Source organism: Lagopus leucura, unplaced genomic scaffold, assembly GCF_019238085.1.
Source record: "Lagopus leucura isolate 7727_CA_CO unplaced genomic scaffold, USGS_WTPT01 Super-Scaffold_1, whole genome shotgun sequence".
NCBI lineage: Eukaryota > Metazoa > Chordata > Aves > Galliformes > Phasianidae > Lagopus > Lagopus leucura.
Window position 1 is genome coordinate 11,200,087 of NW_024962250.1, and position 17,121 is coordinate 11,217,207.

The 17,121-nt window shown below is 43.3% G+C and overlaps 1 protein-coding gene across 3 annotated transcripts in view; it reads left to right on the plus strand.

Moving 5' to 3' along the window:
• The window catches only part of DCAF5 (DDB1 and CUL4 associated factor 5), a 68,566-nt gene that overhangs the window by 318 nt on the left and 51,127 nt on the right, over window positions 1-17,121 (plus strand). The window contains exons 1-2 of one of the 3 annotated variants that reach the window (XM_042880087.1): window positions 296-506; window positions 12,812-12,955. In XM_042880087.1, the coding sequence (XP_042736021.1) occupies window positions 296-506; window positions 12,812-12,955 (355 nt within the window). Of the gene's footprint in view, window positions 1-295; window positions 507-9,758; window positions 9,819-12,811; window positions 12,956-17,121 lie in introns of those variants that run through there. The other 2 variants (XM_042880176.1, XM_042880261.1) reach the window with 2 other exon arrangements.

Sequence of the window (17,121 nt, forward strand, 5' to 3'; positions counted from 1 at the left end):
AGCTGCGAGTTTCTCGGCGCCCCCCCGCGCCGCTACGGAGTTAAAAACGGCGGCGCGACGTTAGAGCCGGGCCGGCGGCGGGGAGGCGCGGGCTGCAGCTGAGGATCAGCTGCTGAGGGGAGTGGGGAGGAGCCAGCGGGATCAGGAAGCGGCGGAGTGTCTAACACCTCTCTGCCATGGCTGGCTAAAGAAAAATCATCATAACCATAACAAGGGGGGAAGCGGGGGAGGGGAGGCGGCGGCGGCGGCGGCGGCGGGGGAAGGGGCGGCGGGGAAGGAGCGGCTCGGCGGCAGCATGAAGAGGCGCGGCCGGGGGGGCAGCATGCGCTCCGTGGTGGGGTTCCTGTCCCAGCGGGGCTTGGAGGGGGACCCCCTGCTCACCCACGACTTCCAGCGGCGACGCCTGCGGGGCTGCAGGAACCTCTACAAGAAGGACCTCCTGGGCCACTTCGGCTGTGTCAATGCCATTGAATTCTCCAACAATGGAGGCCAGTGGCTGGTCTCAGGTAAAGCGGGCGCTCCCCGGCTCTCGCCCCCTTCCCACCGCCCCCTCCCCGCGAAGCATCCTCCTCCCCGGCCGCTACCCTCGGCCGAGGGGCGGGGGTGGTCGCGGCGCCCGCAGCCGTGCCCGGAGCCGGCCCAGAACTGTGCATCCCGTGTGGGGACCTAAAATGGTTGACAGGTTTTAAATGCTGCAGTTATAGTTGGGGAGGGGGATGAGGGGGGCAGCCCTGGACAAAGTTTTGACGCGAGTGTTTCCAAGACGCTGGTGGGGGTAGGGGGGAGAGGGGAGACTGAGGGGTGTCCTTTTATTTCCTGGATACTTTGGGTTTACCCCCTTTTATATATTAACATATATATAAAAATATATAAAATATATATTTGGGGAGGGGACACAGAAGTGCGGGGGGAGCTGAGTGACGTTGGTCGGTGCTGCCAGGAGTGGGGCCAGCAGTGGTGGCCGACGAGTGCGGGGAGGGGTGCAGTGGGGCGTGGGGACTGGCACCCCGGCACCCCCAACCCTCCCCATCTTTTGGGGAAGGAGAGGAGCATTTGTTTGGTTCCCCCTGCCCCCTTCCTCTCGTTCAGGGTGCTGCGGGCAGGGGGATTATTTCGTGGCGATGTTTTCTTTTCGGGGAGGGGGTTAGGGCTGCGCCGCCGCCCGCGGGGCTGGGGGAGGCGGGATGCTGTCAGGTGAGGGCGGCGAGGGCTCGGCATCAGCTGCAGCACCGAGGGGGGAAGGCTGCGGGGCTTCGCACCCCGTTCCCCGCCGGGGAGGGGCTGCGGGGCTCGGCGGCCGCCCGCCCGCCTCCCCCCACCCTGGCAGCGTTCGGCGCAGGTGCTTCTTCCTCCTTCTCCGCCTTCGGGCCCGCGGGGGTGAGGGCGGAAAGCGGGCAACTTCAGGCCGGGGCCTGGCCGGGCGCTGCAGGCCGCGCTCTCCTCGGGCGGCTCGCAGCGATAGGCCGGGGAATCGAGGGCCTATCCCGGCCTCGAGGGGCGGCGACGCTCCCGTGGGGGACCCGGCCTGGACCGGGGCACGGCCCCTCGGGGCCGCCGGCCCGGCTGAGGCCGCTGCCGGCGCGGCGTCCGTTGCAGGCCGCGGAGGAGCCCGTCGCCCTCAGGGAAGGGGGCGGAGGAAGCCCCCCCGCCCCGTGCCCGGGGCCTGCCCGCCCTCCCGCGGCCTAGGCTCGCTGCCTGGCGGGACGACAGGTCGGGGAGTCGCCCGGCTCCTGGGCGCAAGGCCTCGGCAGCTTTGTTGGGAGCGGTCTCTCCCTCTGGGTGACGGCCTCGGGCGGCAGCCCAGGCATCGCCGTGCTGCTCAGACTCCCGTGGGTGGGCTGTGAGCAGCGGCAGGGCTGGGCGAGTGGGTAAAGGCACGGCTGGAGGCTGTGCGCTGCCCCGTCTGTATCTGCTGGGCAGGGCAGCATGTGACACACAAAGGTAGCGGGGAAGGCTCCGGGAGTAACATCGGGATTAGTGGAAAGTTAGCGTGGCTGTTATCAGCTAGGATGAAATAAAAGCACCAAAGCGTATCCTTGTAGAGTCCATCTGATGTACCAAGACCTTCCTCAATTTGACTTTTTTAATTGAAAAAACTTTGAAGTCTAAGTCCAGTGACTTTTGGAATAAGCATTACTTGGGGAATCTTGTGTCCATGTGTGTTCACAACTTTTAAAGCATGGGTCTGTTTGTCATGTGAATGCATATATGTGTGCTTTTGTGTTGGGAAAGTACTGATTCATCTAAAGCTCTCAGATGTGCTAAATCTGGCAAGCTGGTTTATACTGGTCTTTTTCCAGCAGCAGGCTATGCATTTCTTGTTCAAAAGTGCTATGAAGAGCACATATCTTATTCTTTTTTTGTTGTATGTAGTAAGTAAGAAGTGTATGGTGTATGTAGTAAGAAAAGCCATCAGAGTTTTCAATTCTTGCTTAAGAAAGTCTTGTGAGGCACTTCAAGTCTTGTCATATATCACCGATACACTTAGCTTTGTTGACATCCATCCTTTAGGTAGAAGCAAACAAAGTTGAGGGCTGGAAGGGTCTTCAAGAATTAGTTTTGTCCAACTGCCTGAGTCAAAATAGGGGCAGCAAGATAATGGAGGTGGTTTTCCCATCAGGTGGATGTGTAAAGAAGAAGTGATGAAAGGAAGACTTTCAAACCATGTCCGGTTCTTGATTTCTCAACTTCTTTAAAGATTCATATTGTGGACATTTCCCTCAGTATATAGGAGATGGTACCTTTCAAAACTCATAAGATGACTAAGTAATAAGAAAATATTCTTAAAAAAAAAATAAAAGAGGAGGGGGGAGTTAAGCATCCTCTCCTCCCCTCATTCATGTAAGTTACTTGTGTTAGCAGTGAATGTATTTGGGGTAATTAGGAGCAGACTACCTTAAGCCTGACCTTGCAGCGGTGCCCTGAGAAAATGAAAGGTCCTAATTACGGTAACTGCTTTTGATGAAGTTTTGCCTTATCTGTGACCACATGATCTAGAATGCTTTACGTGACATAGCAAAAACAGGCAGGTTCTTTGTTCATCATTCAAGAATAAAAAGTTAAAAGGCAAAAGACTTATGGATGCTCTTAAATTTTGTGGTTGTAAGTACAGGCTTTGTTGATATTACACTCAAAACGCTACTTTGTAGAGTCGCACTTAATTGTGAAATGCTGAGAAATGGCAAAAGCAATGAGAAGGGGTGCTCAGAAGGAAGATGGAGTGGTATAAGCTGCCTCTAATCTGAAGGTTTTGTGGAAGTATTGCTTCAAAAGACTTCCAAATGTAGATACAGCCTTAGAATAGATGGCATGTGGGTCTGTCCTCCCCCAAAATAGTCAGTGTGCTGAGGTAAGGATGAGATGTTAGATACTCCCATCTGCGCTTGTAGCAGCTAAGAGAGTTAACAGGGATACTGGAGTGTGTGAAAAGGAAGAGTGCATGCAGTCTTTTCCGTTGTTCAGTTTTAAGTAATATGTATATTCCCAACATTGAGGAATCTGTCTCAGCTAATTGACTTGTTAACAGCTTAAACCTCATTGGAGCTGTTTTAATAACATACAGTGCATTGGTACTGGCTCTACTGATTGCATTTAAATACTAGCCTGCATCCAAATTAGTGCTGTTCTCATCTGTATTGTCTGGAATGCTCTTCTTGAGTATGTGTCCCCACTTTTTCTTTTTTTGACATATCTCCCAGAAGCAAGTCTGTAAGGCTAATGATTACTGTTTCAGTAAACATTTCAAGCTGCTTAAACAGGGTTTACGTTACAGATAGTTTTCCTGTTAGGATTTTGGAGTGAACTTCAGTGTAGACAAGTTTCAGCTAGCTTTTTGGAAGCATGTTTAGGAGTTCTTGGTATCCTAACCTCATTAAATCTTGCATTAGTGATTTCACATTTAATAGTAACTAATTTTGTTTCTAACTGTGGTTTTGAATAGCACTGTATTTGTTGTTTATGAAATTCCTATGTTCTGGTTGCATTTGGCCATTTTGGGCACTATAAAAAAAGTTGAGGTCATCAAATTAGATAGGATCTTTCAGCCTATTGGCTTTTGCTCTGCCTGCGTGGAACTTGTCTCACTTCAGAGAAGGAGAGAAAAAGAAACACTGATGTTCTGGGGCAGGAGTGCTGTAAGGGACAGGCATAAGGAAATGATTTTAAGAGAAATGAAAAGAGGAAGTGGATACTTAGGAGACAATGTAACAAGTAGAAAAGACCTATTTGTAGAATGACACAAGGGAAAAAGAAAGCTCTGCATAAAAGAAATGTGTAGCTGGGACTGAAATTGTTAAAACTAGCTGCTGGATGGAGTTGAAAGATTTAACTGGACACAGTGTCTCATTGCAACTTTTTATGTACTAGGTGGTGGTATTATTTTTTATTTTTTATTTTTTTGCTAACAGTTTGAGAAACACATGACTGTCAGTGCATGGAAATTAAATTCACTATGCAACAATAAGCAGCTGATTTCTTCCCTCAGATATGCCAAGCATCTCCTTTGCAATTTAACTTAAAAAAGTCTTTAGTTTGTCTAATAAGCTTGCTTTCCCTCATCCTCAAGTTTGGTGGATGAGTCTTCCTATTTGTTTATCTGACAGTCATTTTTCATGTGTGCTATCTCTTAGAAACATAAGTATCTTTATCAGAACCTCCTCCCCCTTCCCCCCGCCCAAAGTGTACTTTCAAGATAACCCTTTGGAAATGCTGTAATCTGAGGCTCATTTAATCCATGCATGTGTTCTTTTTCTCCCTCTCTCCACCTTTTCCTCCCCCCCGGCCCCCTCTCCCCCCTCGCCTCCCCAGATAATGTAGAAGTTAATAGCTTCTCCATGATCATAAATTTGTAGGTTGTAAGCAAGTGCTGGTAGTTCATCTGTCATTTGGTTGCCAGGTGAATCCTAAAGAATATGAGCCCAGCACAGCAGACACAAAGATAGTGGAATATTACTTCTGAGTTAAGGAAGTTGTGTATCAAGTATGTTTTAATTAGTTATTCCTGATCTTAGCCTTTTTTATATAGAGTTCTGAGTGAGGAGTCATCTTAGATCCAGTTACTACGTATTATTATCATTAATGTCTGAAAAATTGAAAAAGAATTAAAGGTTGTACCTGGAAAGGTGGCAATAATTTCAGAGGATAAGAATTGGATTCAAAATTAAAATATTACCTGGAAAAAATAGCATGCAGTTTGATAGGAACCAGTGCAGAATATTTCAAAATGGTCGACTCTATAACTGCACCATGGAAACTTGGCAGCAGTCATACAGAAGAGAATCCAAATGTGATGGTAGACCACAGCATAACTAATGCTAGATATGATAAAGCAAGGGAAGTAATGGTTCTGCACTGTTAGGCCCTGGTGGGGCTTCAGTGCTCCATTTTGGGCACAGAATTTTGGGAAAGATGTGGCCTAATTTGAGAATGTTCATAGGAGAGTGAGAAGGTTATGAATAGTGATCAGAGGTATAAGAAAATGAAAGTCCGAAAGGAGGATTTTGTTCAGTCTTGCCATTATCTATCAGCACTCCTTGTTGATTGTTGAGGTCCCAGAAGACTGGAGGCTTGCCAATATCACTCCCATCTACAAGAAAGGTTGTAAGGAGGACCCAGGGAACTACAGGCCTGTGAGCCTGACCTCGGTGCCAGGAAAGGTTATGGAGCAGATTGTCTTGAAGGAGATCACGTGGCATGTGTGAGACAACCAGGGGATCAGGCCTAGCCAGCATAAGTTCACAAAGGGCAAGTCCTGCTTGACCAACCTGATCTCCTTCTGTGATCTACTGACCCGTCTGCTAGATGAGGGAAAGGGTGTTGATGTGGTCTACCTGGACTTCAGCAAAGCCTTTGACGCTGCCTCCCACAGCATTCTCCTGCAGAAGCTGGCAGCCTGAGGCTTGGATGGGTACACTCTTGGCTGGGTGAGGAGCTGGCTGGAGGGCCAGGCCCAGAGAGTGGTGGTGAATGGAGTCAAATCCAGCTGGCGACCGATCACGAGTGGTGTTCCCCAGGGGTCAGTGCTGGGGCCTGTCCTCTTCAATATCTTTATTGACGACCTGGATGAGAGTATTGAGTGCACCCTCAGATGTTGGTGTCAGATGACACCAAGTTGGCTGGAAGTGTCATTCTGCCTGGGGGTAACGAGGCCCTACAGAGGGATCTGGACAGGCTGGATAGCTGGGCTGAACTCAATGGGGTGAGGTTCAACAAGGCTGAATGCCAGGTCCTGCACTTTGGCCATAACCCCAGGCAGTGCTACAGGACTGGGGCGGAGTGGCTGGAAGACTGCGTGGAGGAAATGGACCTGGGGGTATTGATTGATACTCAGCTGAACATGAGCCAGCAGTGTGCCTGGGTGGCCAAGAAGGCCAATGGCATCCTGGCCTGCATCAGAAATAGTGTTTCCAGCACGAACAGAGAAGTGATTGTCCCTCTGTACTCAGCTCTGGTGAGGCCGCACCTCGAGTACTGTGTCCAGTTTTGGGCCCCTCACTGCAAGAAAGACACTGAGGCCCTGGAGCGGGTTCAAAGAGGGGTGACAAAGCTGGTGAGGAGTCTGGAGCACAGTGTTATGAGGAGCGGCTGAAGGAGCTGGGATTGTTCAGTCTGGAGAAGAGGATGCTCAGGGGAAACCTTATTGCTCTCCCTAACTACCTGAAGGGAGCTTGTAGTGAGCTGGGGATCGGCCTCTTCTCTTGTGTAACTGGTGACAGGGCCAGAGGGAATGGCTTCAAGCTGTGCCAGGGGAGATTAGGCTGGACGTTAGGAAATACTACTTTTCTGAAAGAGTGGTCAGGCACTGGAATGGGCTGCCCAGGGAGGCAGTGGAGTCGCTAACTCTGGAGGTGTTCAAGGAACTTTTGGATTTTGTGTTGAGAGACATGGTTTAGTGAGAACTATTGGTGAAAGGTGGATGGTTGGATTGGATGACCTTGTAGGTCTTTTCCAACCTTGGTGTTTCTGTGATTCTGTGAAAGAAAAGCTGGCTAGAAAGAGAAGTCTTAAAACATATAAAAGTGCTTTAATTGTTGTTGCATAAAGTTGTAAACTTCTCTATCTCTCCACTGGGAATAAGACAAAAACTCTGTCATGAGTTATAGCAAGGAAGAATTTAGGGTGTGGTTTGATCTTAATCTGCTGTAACTCATGTCTACATCCAACAGGAGTAGCCTTTTTTCCCCTCTCCCCTTTATCCTGTAGTTCATTTGATATTTTTTTTTTTTTTCCCCTCTCACTTGTTGTAATGTGGCACTTGTATGGGTTAAAGTCATAAACAAGTTTGACTGAAGTATCTGGATGGGGGAGGAATAGAGAGAGGGTGTTTGTCTGAGGTTTGGTTTTCCATCAGGTCAACCTGAAGGTATTTACTTGCTGGCTACATCGCTGCTGTTTTTGAGGGAGAGAAAACAGCAGGGCACACATGGCAAGGGGGAGTGGGATTATGTGTCACGTCAAACTGTACCCTTGGGCTAGCTATTAGGATAATCTGCCTTATGGCAAGGATAATGAAGCACTGAAATAGGCTGCCTAAGGAGGGTGGTGAAGTCTACCTCAGTGGAGTTGGTTGTGTTTTGTTTTTTTTTTAAGAGTATATGCATCTACTGGGAGTAATTCAGGCAGTCTGCCATTTTGCCTGTGATTGTCTTCTTGAAATATCTTCTATACTTTCTGTCACTCTTGCAGCTTCCTGAGCAGATACAAGCAATAAGCATAATCTTATGTTCCTATTCAAAACTGTTGCACACTTGCCATGTAGGTTCTTCAGTGACTGGGCCTGAAGAGGCATACAGGAGAAAAAACTGTAATGTCTTAAGCTTTGTCTGCAACTGATAAGGTTAATGCACTTAAACTGCAGTTTAAGTCCTTAGTGGTTTGATTTTTTTTTTTTTTTTTTTTTTTTAATGCTTATCTCTACATGTGAGAGTTCAGGAGTGTTCCATAAGCTATGCAGGTCCTGTTAAGACTAGATTGGCTTTCAGCAAGGGTATGCACTGGCCTCCTTCAAACTTTTGAGGAGAACTACTAAATCAGTTCAGGGAGACTACTATGGGAGTAGAATTCTCTTCCAGAGTTAACTGTGTGAATTTACAGGTTGCCTGTTCTGAAAGTAGCCAGTTCAGGGAATGTTTTAGGGAAGAACTAGCCCAAAAGTGGGGCAAAATTGGAATGCTTTGATTTTGAGACTGTGAAGGTAGTGAAATGTTTGTTCTTAGATATGTGCCATGCTAAGTCATTTAGGATCAGTTTGGTTATTTAAAGTAGGCACGTTGTGTCTATGCTACTTAAAAACATCGTTTTTGTTTTGTTTTGTTTTGGAGTGCTGTTCTTACTTTTATTCTCCCAAACTCTTGGGAGGGCACCATGGGAAACCATTCTGAAGTGGGCGCACAGTAAAAGGGTTTTTAATTATTCCCTGAGGTCCTCTTTGGGTCGACAGGAACCAGAAAATTGTCAAGGGTGAACACAGTGTTTACTTACTTGGAAGTCTATTTCAAGATATCTGTCCTAAGATTTTAAATGAAAGCTTTATTTTTAGCTATGTTGTGCGTCCTCTGTCCTGCCTGTGTCTCATCAAGACAGCAAACACTAAACATTAACAAAATATTCCAGTGATTCGGGGTAGGAGAAGAAATGTGTATTTGTTCTTCATTCATGTATTCTTGTTATTTATTTATTTTAAAAATAATAATTGGAATACTCTTCTTCTCTACATTCAAAGTGATGTGGAAAGGTGATAAATTTTTTAGCCTTGCTGTCCACAAGTATTTCTTTGGCCAGAGTTCTCTTCCTGCCTGACCTCCATTTCACATGTAGGAGCAGGTATGACCTATAATGAACACAGAAGCACTTGGCTAATTAAGTCTTTTAAAATATGATTCCTTTCTGAGAAATGGCTGTGGCGGGACATTCTCATCTGGATCACACAAACGTACACTTTTTTTTTCCACTGAAAAACCACTGTTCACTGAACAGGAGTATTGAAGCAAGAAGAAAGTGGATCTTTCCCCTCTTCGTGGATGTCAAACTTACTTTCTGAAACTTTCATAGTTACATTGTCAACTTTCACAGTTTGAATTATTGGGATTTCAATGAGCAACTACGTGGCCCAGTAGGAGAGAGCCTCCAATATGCTATTAACTGTTTGGTTTATGAGTGCTAAAGGATCAAGAAACCCATAAAATGGTCTTCTATTTGTATCCACACCTGCAAATACTTGCAACTTTTTGTCATTAGCAAACTTCTGAACTTTGTTCAAACATTACTGATGGTATCATAACGTAAGAAAGCAGTACCAGAAAGTGATTGCCACTGCCGTTCTAAACTTGTTGGTAGGCTGCATTTGAATTCTGTGTAGTTAAATATATTTAAGTAATATTTAATATTGAAAATCAGTGCTAGTATTTTTTTTAGGAATCTCTTGCATCTTTGCTTGACTTTCTTAGCAGAATTCTGAAATACTTTCTTTGAAACTTTCTAAAAGGTAGTTTTCAGATCATGTGACATCAGGAGCACAAAAATTGCAAAGTCATGGATAAGTGGGACTTAATTTCTGGAAAATCCCCAGAAGAGCCTGGTGCTAAGGTGCTTTCCAGAGATCCCATATATCTAGTTGTTTTTTTTTTTTTTTTTTTTTTTTTTTTTTTTTGAATGTAGTAACATTAGTAAACCTGTTGCTATTGGTATATGCTTACTATCATGTAGTTATACACAGTTAATCTCATTTGGAGAGTGTTGCAGAGTCATCACAACTTTGCACAGTGGTTCCAGTGCTTTTGGAAAGCGTTGAGCGATGTTGAGCATTGCATCTTGCCCAGTTGGTGTGTGTGCACAATAAGTCCACTGTGAATTGAAATTATCTTAATTAATCTCTATTCACTGACCAGTGGTACAGAGCAGATGCTATAGGCATGAATTTTCCTGTAGTTCTCAGGCTTGTAACTTATGTTCCATAATGCATGTGTACTTTGTGTCAGATGAATCACAGTTCCTTTCTACAGAGCCATCTCCTTCCACGTCCTAACATTTTCTTTGCTGTCTCTTTGCATACCTGTCCTTGTATGCTTCCTTCCTTCCCTTCCTCATTTTCTAACAGATTTTTGTTTCTGGTGGAACTGGCTTGCAATCAGAAGTATTTCTGGAATAGCTGAACTGGAGGCAGAAGGCAATGCATTTCCAACTCAGTTAACATTAGCATTTTGTTAAGCCTTTTTGTCTTACTGAGTATGAGGGGAATAAAACTGAATCATGAAACTCATGTGCAAGATGATGTGTAAGTGGAGAAGGGGCAGAATTGTATGAGTGTGAAGAGCATTTCAGCTCCTAAGCTGTGGAACATGTGTCACTAAAAGGGCAAGCATAATTCTCAGACCCCTGTAATAGTGAGGCCCTTTGCCTGGTCGAAATCTAGGTGTTTGGGAGCAGAGATTTATTAGGGACAGTTGTTTCTTATCTGGAACTGTAGGCAACAAGCATTGAAAATAAGAGTTTTTTTTTTTTAAAGTTATGATAACTTTGATCAAGGCCAAAGACTTTTCTGTGCAGGCTGCATTTTCTCCCTCCTATTGTTCTGTATACTTGTTGAAAAGCACAGCAATCATTGTTCTCACTGGTGATCTTCATTTAATTTTTTTTGTTTATATGTGGACTAGGTAGGTAGCAAAAGTAACTAAGAGTTTGCTGCTGAAGTTCCTAAGTTGCTGTGCTATTGGGTAGGAGGATAAGTAGATTTAAAGTAGGGATTTAGCAAATTGCCTTGCTATGGTAACAATAAAACTGTTATTATGTTTTGCTGTGAAATGTCTTGAAAGACAATAGATTCAGTCCAATAGAAGCAGCAGCCTTAAATGTTGCTTATGTTATTTGTCAGATGGTGATAACGTTAAGACCTGGTTGTTGGCAGCTTCTGGAAGTGACCCCTTTGAGTGTGACAGTTGCTCCTTTATTTTAGTGTGACTGAAGTGACCAAGTATTTCACCAGTCATCAGTTCTGTGCCTTCTTCTTATTAGCTCATCTGCAACCACTTGCAACCACTCGAGTACAAGTACAGCTTTCTTTCCTATTTCTAGACAGAAAGGAATCTAAGCTTATATCGATTTAAATTACCATAAATTATGAGTTTTTCTGGAGACTTCACTTTTGACTCTTGTTCTCGTTAGTTATCAAATTAATTACAAATCTTTTTATGATGTATTACTTGTTTGCATTCTAAAGTACCAAATCAGGGAGAAGAACACACACAATATTAATTTCATGGAGAATGGATAAATGTAACATGCAGCTGTACTGTCTATCAAAGTGATTGTCATAAAATCTCTTAGGAGACTCAAAGGCTGAAAGACTGTTAACTTAAGGGATATTTGATATAACTCAGTTGCATGGAAAAAGATCCCAATAAAATAAAATGGTGTGAAATTTTAAAGAAACCTGAGTAATGGCAGTGAAGAGCTCTATTTATGCATTTGCCTCTTTGTGGAATAAAACAGAACAATTTTGGTTTCCTTTTGTCTCTGTTTTGTGACTTTTTTCCTTTGGGGTGGGAACTCAAAAGGCACTGAGGTTATGCTTTCAATTGTGAAAAAAGCAGTAAAATGTTTCAAGTGAATCAAGCAAGTTTCTAGTGGTGCCTTAACTTGTGATGTCTTTCTTTCATTTGTTATTAAAAGGAAGATAAAAATATTTTGAGTCAAAGTTTAAGTATCTTTATTTGAATTTTACAAGGCATCCAAAACTGATGTTTAGCACTATTGAATACAATACAATCTTCATTTTGTTTTACTTCCAAATAAGCCGTTCCTTAATGCAATTAAAGCACAAACATTATCTAATACTTATTTTGTTTCTGTTTACCAGATAGAGAGGGAGGTGCTTAAATGTATTTCTGTGTGAAGTTCTGAACTGAGATCTCATCTTTTACAGTGAGGGCGGTGAGGTACTGGCACAGGTTGCCCAGGGAGGTGGTGCATGCCCTGTCCCTGGAGACATTCAGGGCCAGGCTGGACCAGGCTCTGAGCCCCCTGATCTGGCTGCAGGCATCCATGTTCATTGCAGGGGAGTTGAACTAGATGGGCTTTAAAGGTCCCTTCCAACTCTAAGCATTCTATGATTTAACTGCAAGTAGGCAAACTATTAGAAAAAGCATAGAAAGGTAAGAAGCAAGAGACATTTGAACTTATTTGGCTGTCCACTTTATCAGGAGTTCACCTCAGAAATATCTGCCTTAACCATTACAGATCTGGAAGTATGACATGACTTGACACGCTTAAGATTCCTGAATGCTTTAAGAAAATCTTTTTATGGCCCTGTGTCAGTCCCATTACTAATCTATGTGGTGGGGACTTTTAAAAAAAACTGTTAGTGGAAATATAGCTGTTGGTTAGAGAGGGGGAAAAAAAACTCCTGTTTCATGAATAGCTTAGGCAATGCTGACAATAAGAAGTTGGTATGGAAGTATTCTGCCAACATGCATATGTTAGTTTAGCATGTAACTTATCTACAGCTTTCTGCAAAATTTTACATGCCAGTAAAATCCCAGTTCTCCAGGTTGCTATAGCTTGTCAGTATATATTGGCAGAATATCAGCTTTTTATTCCAGACTTCCTGCTGATTTCTCTGCTATTGTTAATATTAATTGAATACCCAGCTTCATGGTGTCTTTATATAAACTCTTATGTATCCAAATCATTACAAGGTGTGATAATTTCTTTTAATGCTGATTAGGGTTTCTTCCATGAGTAACTGCAAAATTAAATAACTTGCCTATCACAAATTTACATGTGTCTCAAACTGTAATGTCTCCTTCCTCTCCTCTAGGAGGCGATGACCGCCGGGTCTTACTTTGGCATATGGAAGAAGCCATCCACTCAAGAGTCAAACCAGTTCAGCTGAAAGGGGAGCATCACTCCAATATCTTCTGCCTAGCTTTCAACAGTGGCAATACAAAAGTGTTCTCTGGAGGTAAGAAGGAGCACCCTGATTTCACCAGAGTCTGTACTGTGGATACCTTAGTAGGATAACCTCAGTAGGAGCCGAAAGTGAGATCCTGCCCCCATAGGAAAGGCCTTTTCCATAATCCCCTAGAATTCTGGAAGCTGGCGTTAATCATCAGGTCAAGGTTCTTTGGGCACAGGGAAGTCTTTAGCACAGCATTCTCAACTTTATCGTGTTTGTTTTTCTTTTCTTTCCCCAAATCCTGTTGTAAGGGCATTGTGTCACAAACTGTCATGAGAATCTTGGGTCCTGTCTTACACATACTTGTGCTGCAGGTTGTGAAACATCGTCTTTGTCACTCCTTAACTGTGCTCAGAGCAGATCTTTCATACTGTCTGACACTCAAGATTGACCCTTAAAACAACTCTGCTGCTACTGATTATAATGTACCCTCAGCTGGCTGTTGCCATCTGTTGGCGGGTCACTTTTTCTCAGATCTCGTTTCAGTCCCTACTGGGTAAGAGTCTGTCCTTGAGATTTGCTGGAATGTTAGAGTCTAAGTGACCTCTATATATTCATATTTTTTGAATGTAAGTTCACATTTAACAGGAATTTTAATTCAGTCTTTAAGGAAAGTGGATGTGCACTTGTTCTAGGGTATTAGTCTGAGAGTAACCCTGCAGAGAAGGACCTGAGGGTCCTTCTTGATGAAAAATGTAACATGAGCCAGCAGTGTGAACTTGCAGCTTGGAAAACAAATGGTATCCTGAGCTCCATCAGAAGAGGGGTGGCCAGCAGGGACAGGGAGGTGATTGTCCCTCTCTACTCTGCCCTTGTGAGGCCCCATCTGGAGTACTGTGTCCACGTCTGGAGCCCCCAGTACAAGAAAGACAGGGAGCTGTTGGAGAGGGTCTGGAGGAGAGCCACAAAGATGATCGGGGGGCTGGAGCACCTCCCCTACAAAGACAGGCTGAGGGAGCTGGGCTTGTTCAGCCTGGAGAAAAGAAGTCTGTGGGGTGACCTCACTGCAGCCTTTCAGTACCTAAAGGGAGCCTACAAACAGGAGGGGAATCAACTCTCTGAAAGGGTAGATAACTGCAGGACAAGGGGAAATGGTTTGAAGTTAGGTTGGATGTCAGGGGGAAGCTCTTTACAGAGAGAGTGGTGAGGTGCTGGAACAGGCTGCCCAGAGAGGTTGTGGATGCCCTGTCCTTGGAGGTGTTCAAGGCCAGGTAGAATGGGGCCCTGGGCAACCTGGTCTAGAATTAAATGGGGAGGTTGGTGGCCCTGCCTGTGGAGGGAGGTTGGAGACTCATGATCCTTGAGGTCTCTTCCAACCCGGGCCATCCTGTGATTCTGTGATAATCCCTAGAATTTAGGTTCATTTAACTCTCATTGCTTGGTTGTTGTTTGTTTGTTTGTTTTGTTTTGTTTTTTGTATTGGAGTAGGAAGAAGAGTTGAAATGAGAGGAAAAGAAGATTTAAGTACTTAAGGCTGTAAAAATGCAGTTGACATCCTTTTCTGTTGTACTTCACTTGTACATGATTATATGAAGGAATAGAGACTTTTATCTTCTATCAATATCTGTTAAATGTACAGTTAGACTTATTTTTTGATATTATCAGACCAGAGCATTTCTCTGCCTCTGTTAGCAAGATTTTTGAACTGAATATCAGTGCCTTAAATTGGTTTTCAGGATATGTAAATGGTGGAAACTTCCTCTCCTTTAATGATGTGTTAAAACCATAGTGCCCCTTAGAGGGGAAAAGGGTGAGAAGAAGAGGACATTAAAGCTTGAGATAGTGTCAAATTTCAGAGGTGAAATGATTCAGATATATTGAAAGTTGAAGTAGAGAGGACCCCAATAATGTTGAATACTGATATGTCTTCTGATTCTTGAGACTGCTGCTTATTGTGAGAAACAGCAGTCAGCGCCATCCTCGAATGAGTTTTTGTTTGAGGCCTGCAGTTATTCCAATGAAATATTGCTAGAGGCTGTTTTATTTTAGTTTGAATTTAGGCAAACGAAATATTATGTGAATATTCAGGAGATTGGCTGGCAGATGAACTGTGATAAATCTTACTGGAGCAACTGTGATGGTACTTTTCCATTTCTAAGTCAACCCTCTCTCCACTGGTGCAAGCTGTCAGATACCATTACCACAGTGGTTAACACCTGTAGTTATAGATTTATATAATTGATTATAGTATATTATTGCTAAAGTGCCAAATTAGATGAGCTGTGACAGCTGAGGCACAGACAAACTGGCTGTTCTTATCTCTTTCTGCTTTTCCACATACACATGCTCCACCTCTGCCAGAAATTATTTCCATTGGAGGAGTCAGGAACTCTTTCAGCTGCTCCATCAAAATTCACAGAGATCATCTGCCAGGGCTGCAAGTCTGACTCTTGGATCCTCTGTAAAGAGTTGCTTTGCATGGCCTACATGTACCATCTGTTATCTCTCTGTCAGTAAAATGGGGCTAACTATATTTATTCACTCAAAAATGTTGATTTTTTTTTTTTTTTAAAGGCCTGAAAGAAGTGCAGGTCCTAAAATCTGTTGATTCCCCCCTCTTCTATAAGTTGCTGAAGTTGGAGTTGGAATATAACTTCCATGATTTGACTACTACTACTACAAAAAAATTAAAATATAGAAACTGGCATGAAGGGCACATAACTTTATTCATTATGTAAATAATATTGCCAACAACTAATAGCTTAGAATCTGAGCAATTTTCAGTCAAAAAAACCCTTGACAATGAAGGAGAAAAGATTTTGTACTTCAGGATAAATTGAATTCCATTCAAGGAATTTCAAGCATCCTTCCTTTGAAGGAGCGGCTGTGTAGCAGGCACCATATTAAGCTGCTTCAAAAATGGGCGTCTGGAACTGAGTGGATACTAGGTGCATGTGATCTCAAGAGAAAAAGACACCAAGGAAATTCCTGTCTCTTCTTGATCCATGAGCACTGGGAGCAGTGAAACTTCTTCCACAAGAAGTGGAAGATCTCTTATTAAACTACTTGGGATTTTTTTTTTAATTTTTTTATTTTTAGTCCTAGGTATATGCAAAATTGAAATTACAGGGAAATAAATTTTTCTCTGCAGGCCTATTCTGACAGCTTAGGACACCTTAACTGTGCTCCTCTGTATGTAGTCTGCACTATTTCATACTCATAAGTATAACTGGAAGGAATGGCAGATACTTTCTGTCTTTTCAATCATTTTAGCTACTGTTATCAAAAGCAGAGATGATATATAATAAAGTTGCATATAAAATTAAAAGGTAATCTTCTTAACTGGAGAAACTAGCCTACGTTTTTAATTGATGAAATACATAAACATTAGTGTAGTTTTACTAGGTATAAATTTTGCCTATAACATATAATGAACAGTTTCTGTTGCAATTAATGGTTAAAGGACACTTACCCATAAGTGACTCATTTTTTTTTTTATACCATAGAAAAGATGAGCTACTGCAGTAATCCACGGCTGTTACAGTTTAATCAGGGCTTGTAATAGAGAGTAAGTAGGTACAGAGAAGTCTGGTGCCTCATTAGTCAGAGAGAAACTTTCTTGTATTTATTCTATTGGGGCAAATGAATTGAAAGATATATGGAATGAATGGAAATTTTGTCATATGAACACTTAAAAATCATAATTGATAAAGTCTTGCACCTGAACTTCTGGCTTTAATATACACTGGAAAAGCTTCACAGCTTGATATCACGACTACAAAGACGTACTGAGCATAAAGACGTTGTGTTTATTTTATTTCATTTTTTGTTGTTTTTTGGTTGGTTTTGTTTCTATTCTTCTGAATAAAATGTGTGTTTCTTGAATATTTTTAAACAGTTGGTGCCAAATTAGGTGAATTAATATTCAGTGCAGAAACTGGGGGGAAAAAAGTACTTTGCAGTCCCTTGAAAAGCACAGCAGAAGCCAGTGGAATTACTTTGTAGCTGTGATCTTATTCTGCATGCGTGCGATTGGTTTCCATTGTATTCAATGGATGCAGTCAAAGAAAAATGACATGATTGTCTGCATACTTGGCTTGGTTTTCGTTAATACAAAAGAAATTACAATTCATGCTGTCACTTTGGGCCTTCTCAAAGGTTGCCAAACTCTGAAGGCTGGCAGCGTGAGCTGGCATCATTTGACGTGTGAGCCCAATGCATTTTGCTTATGG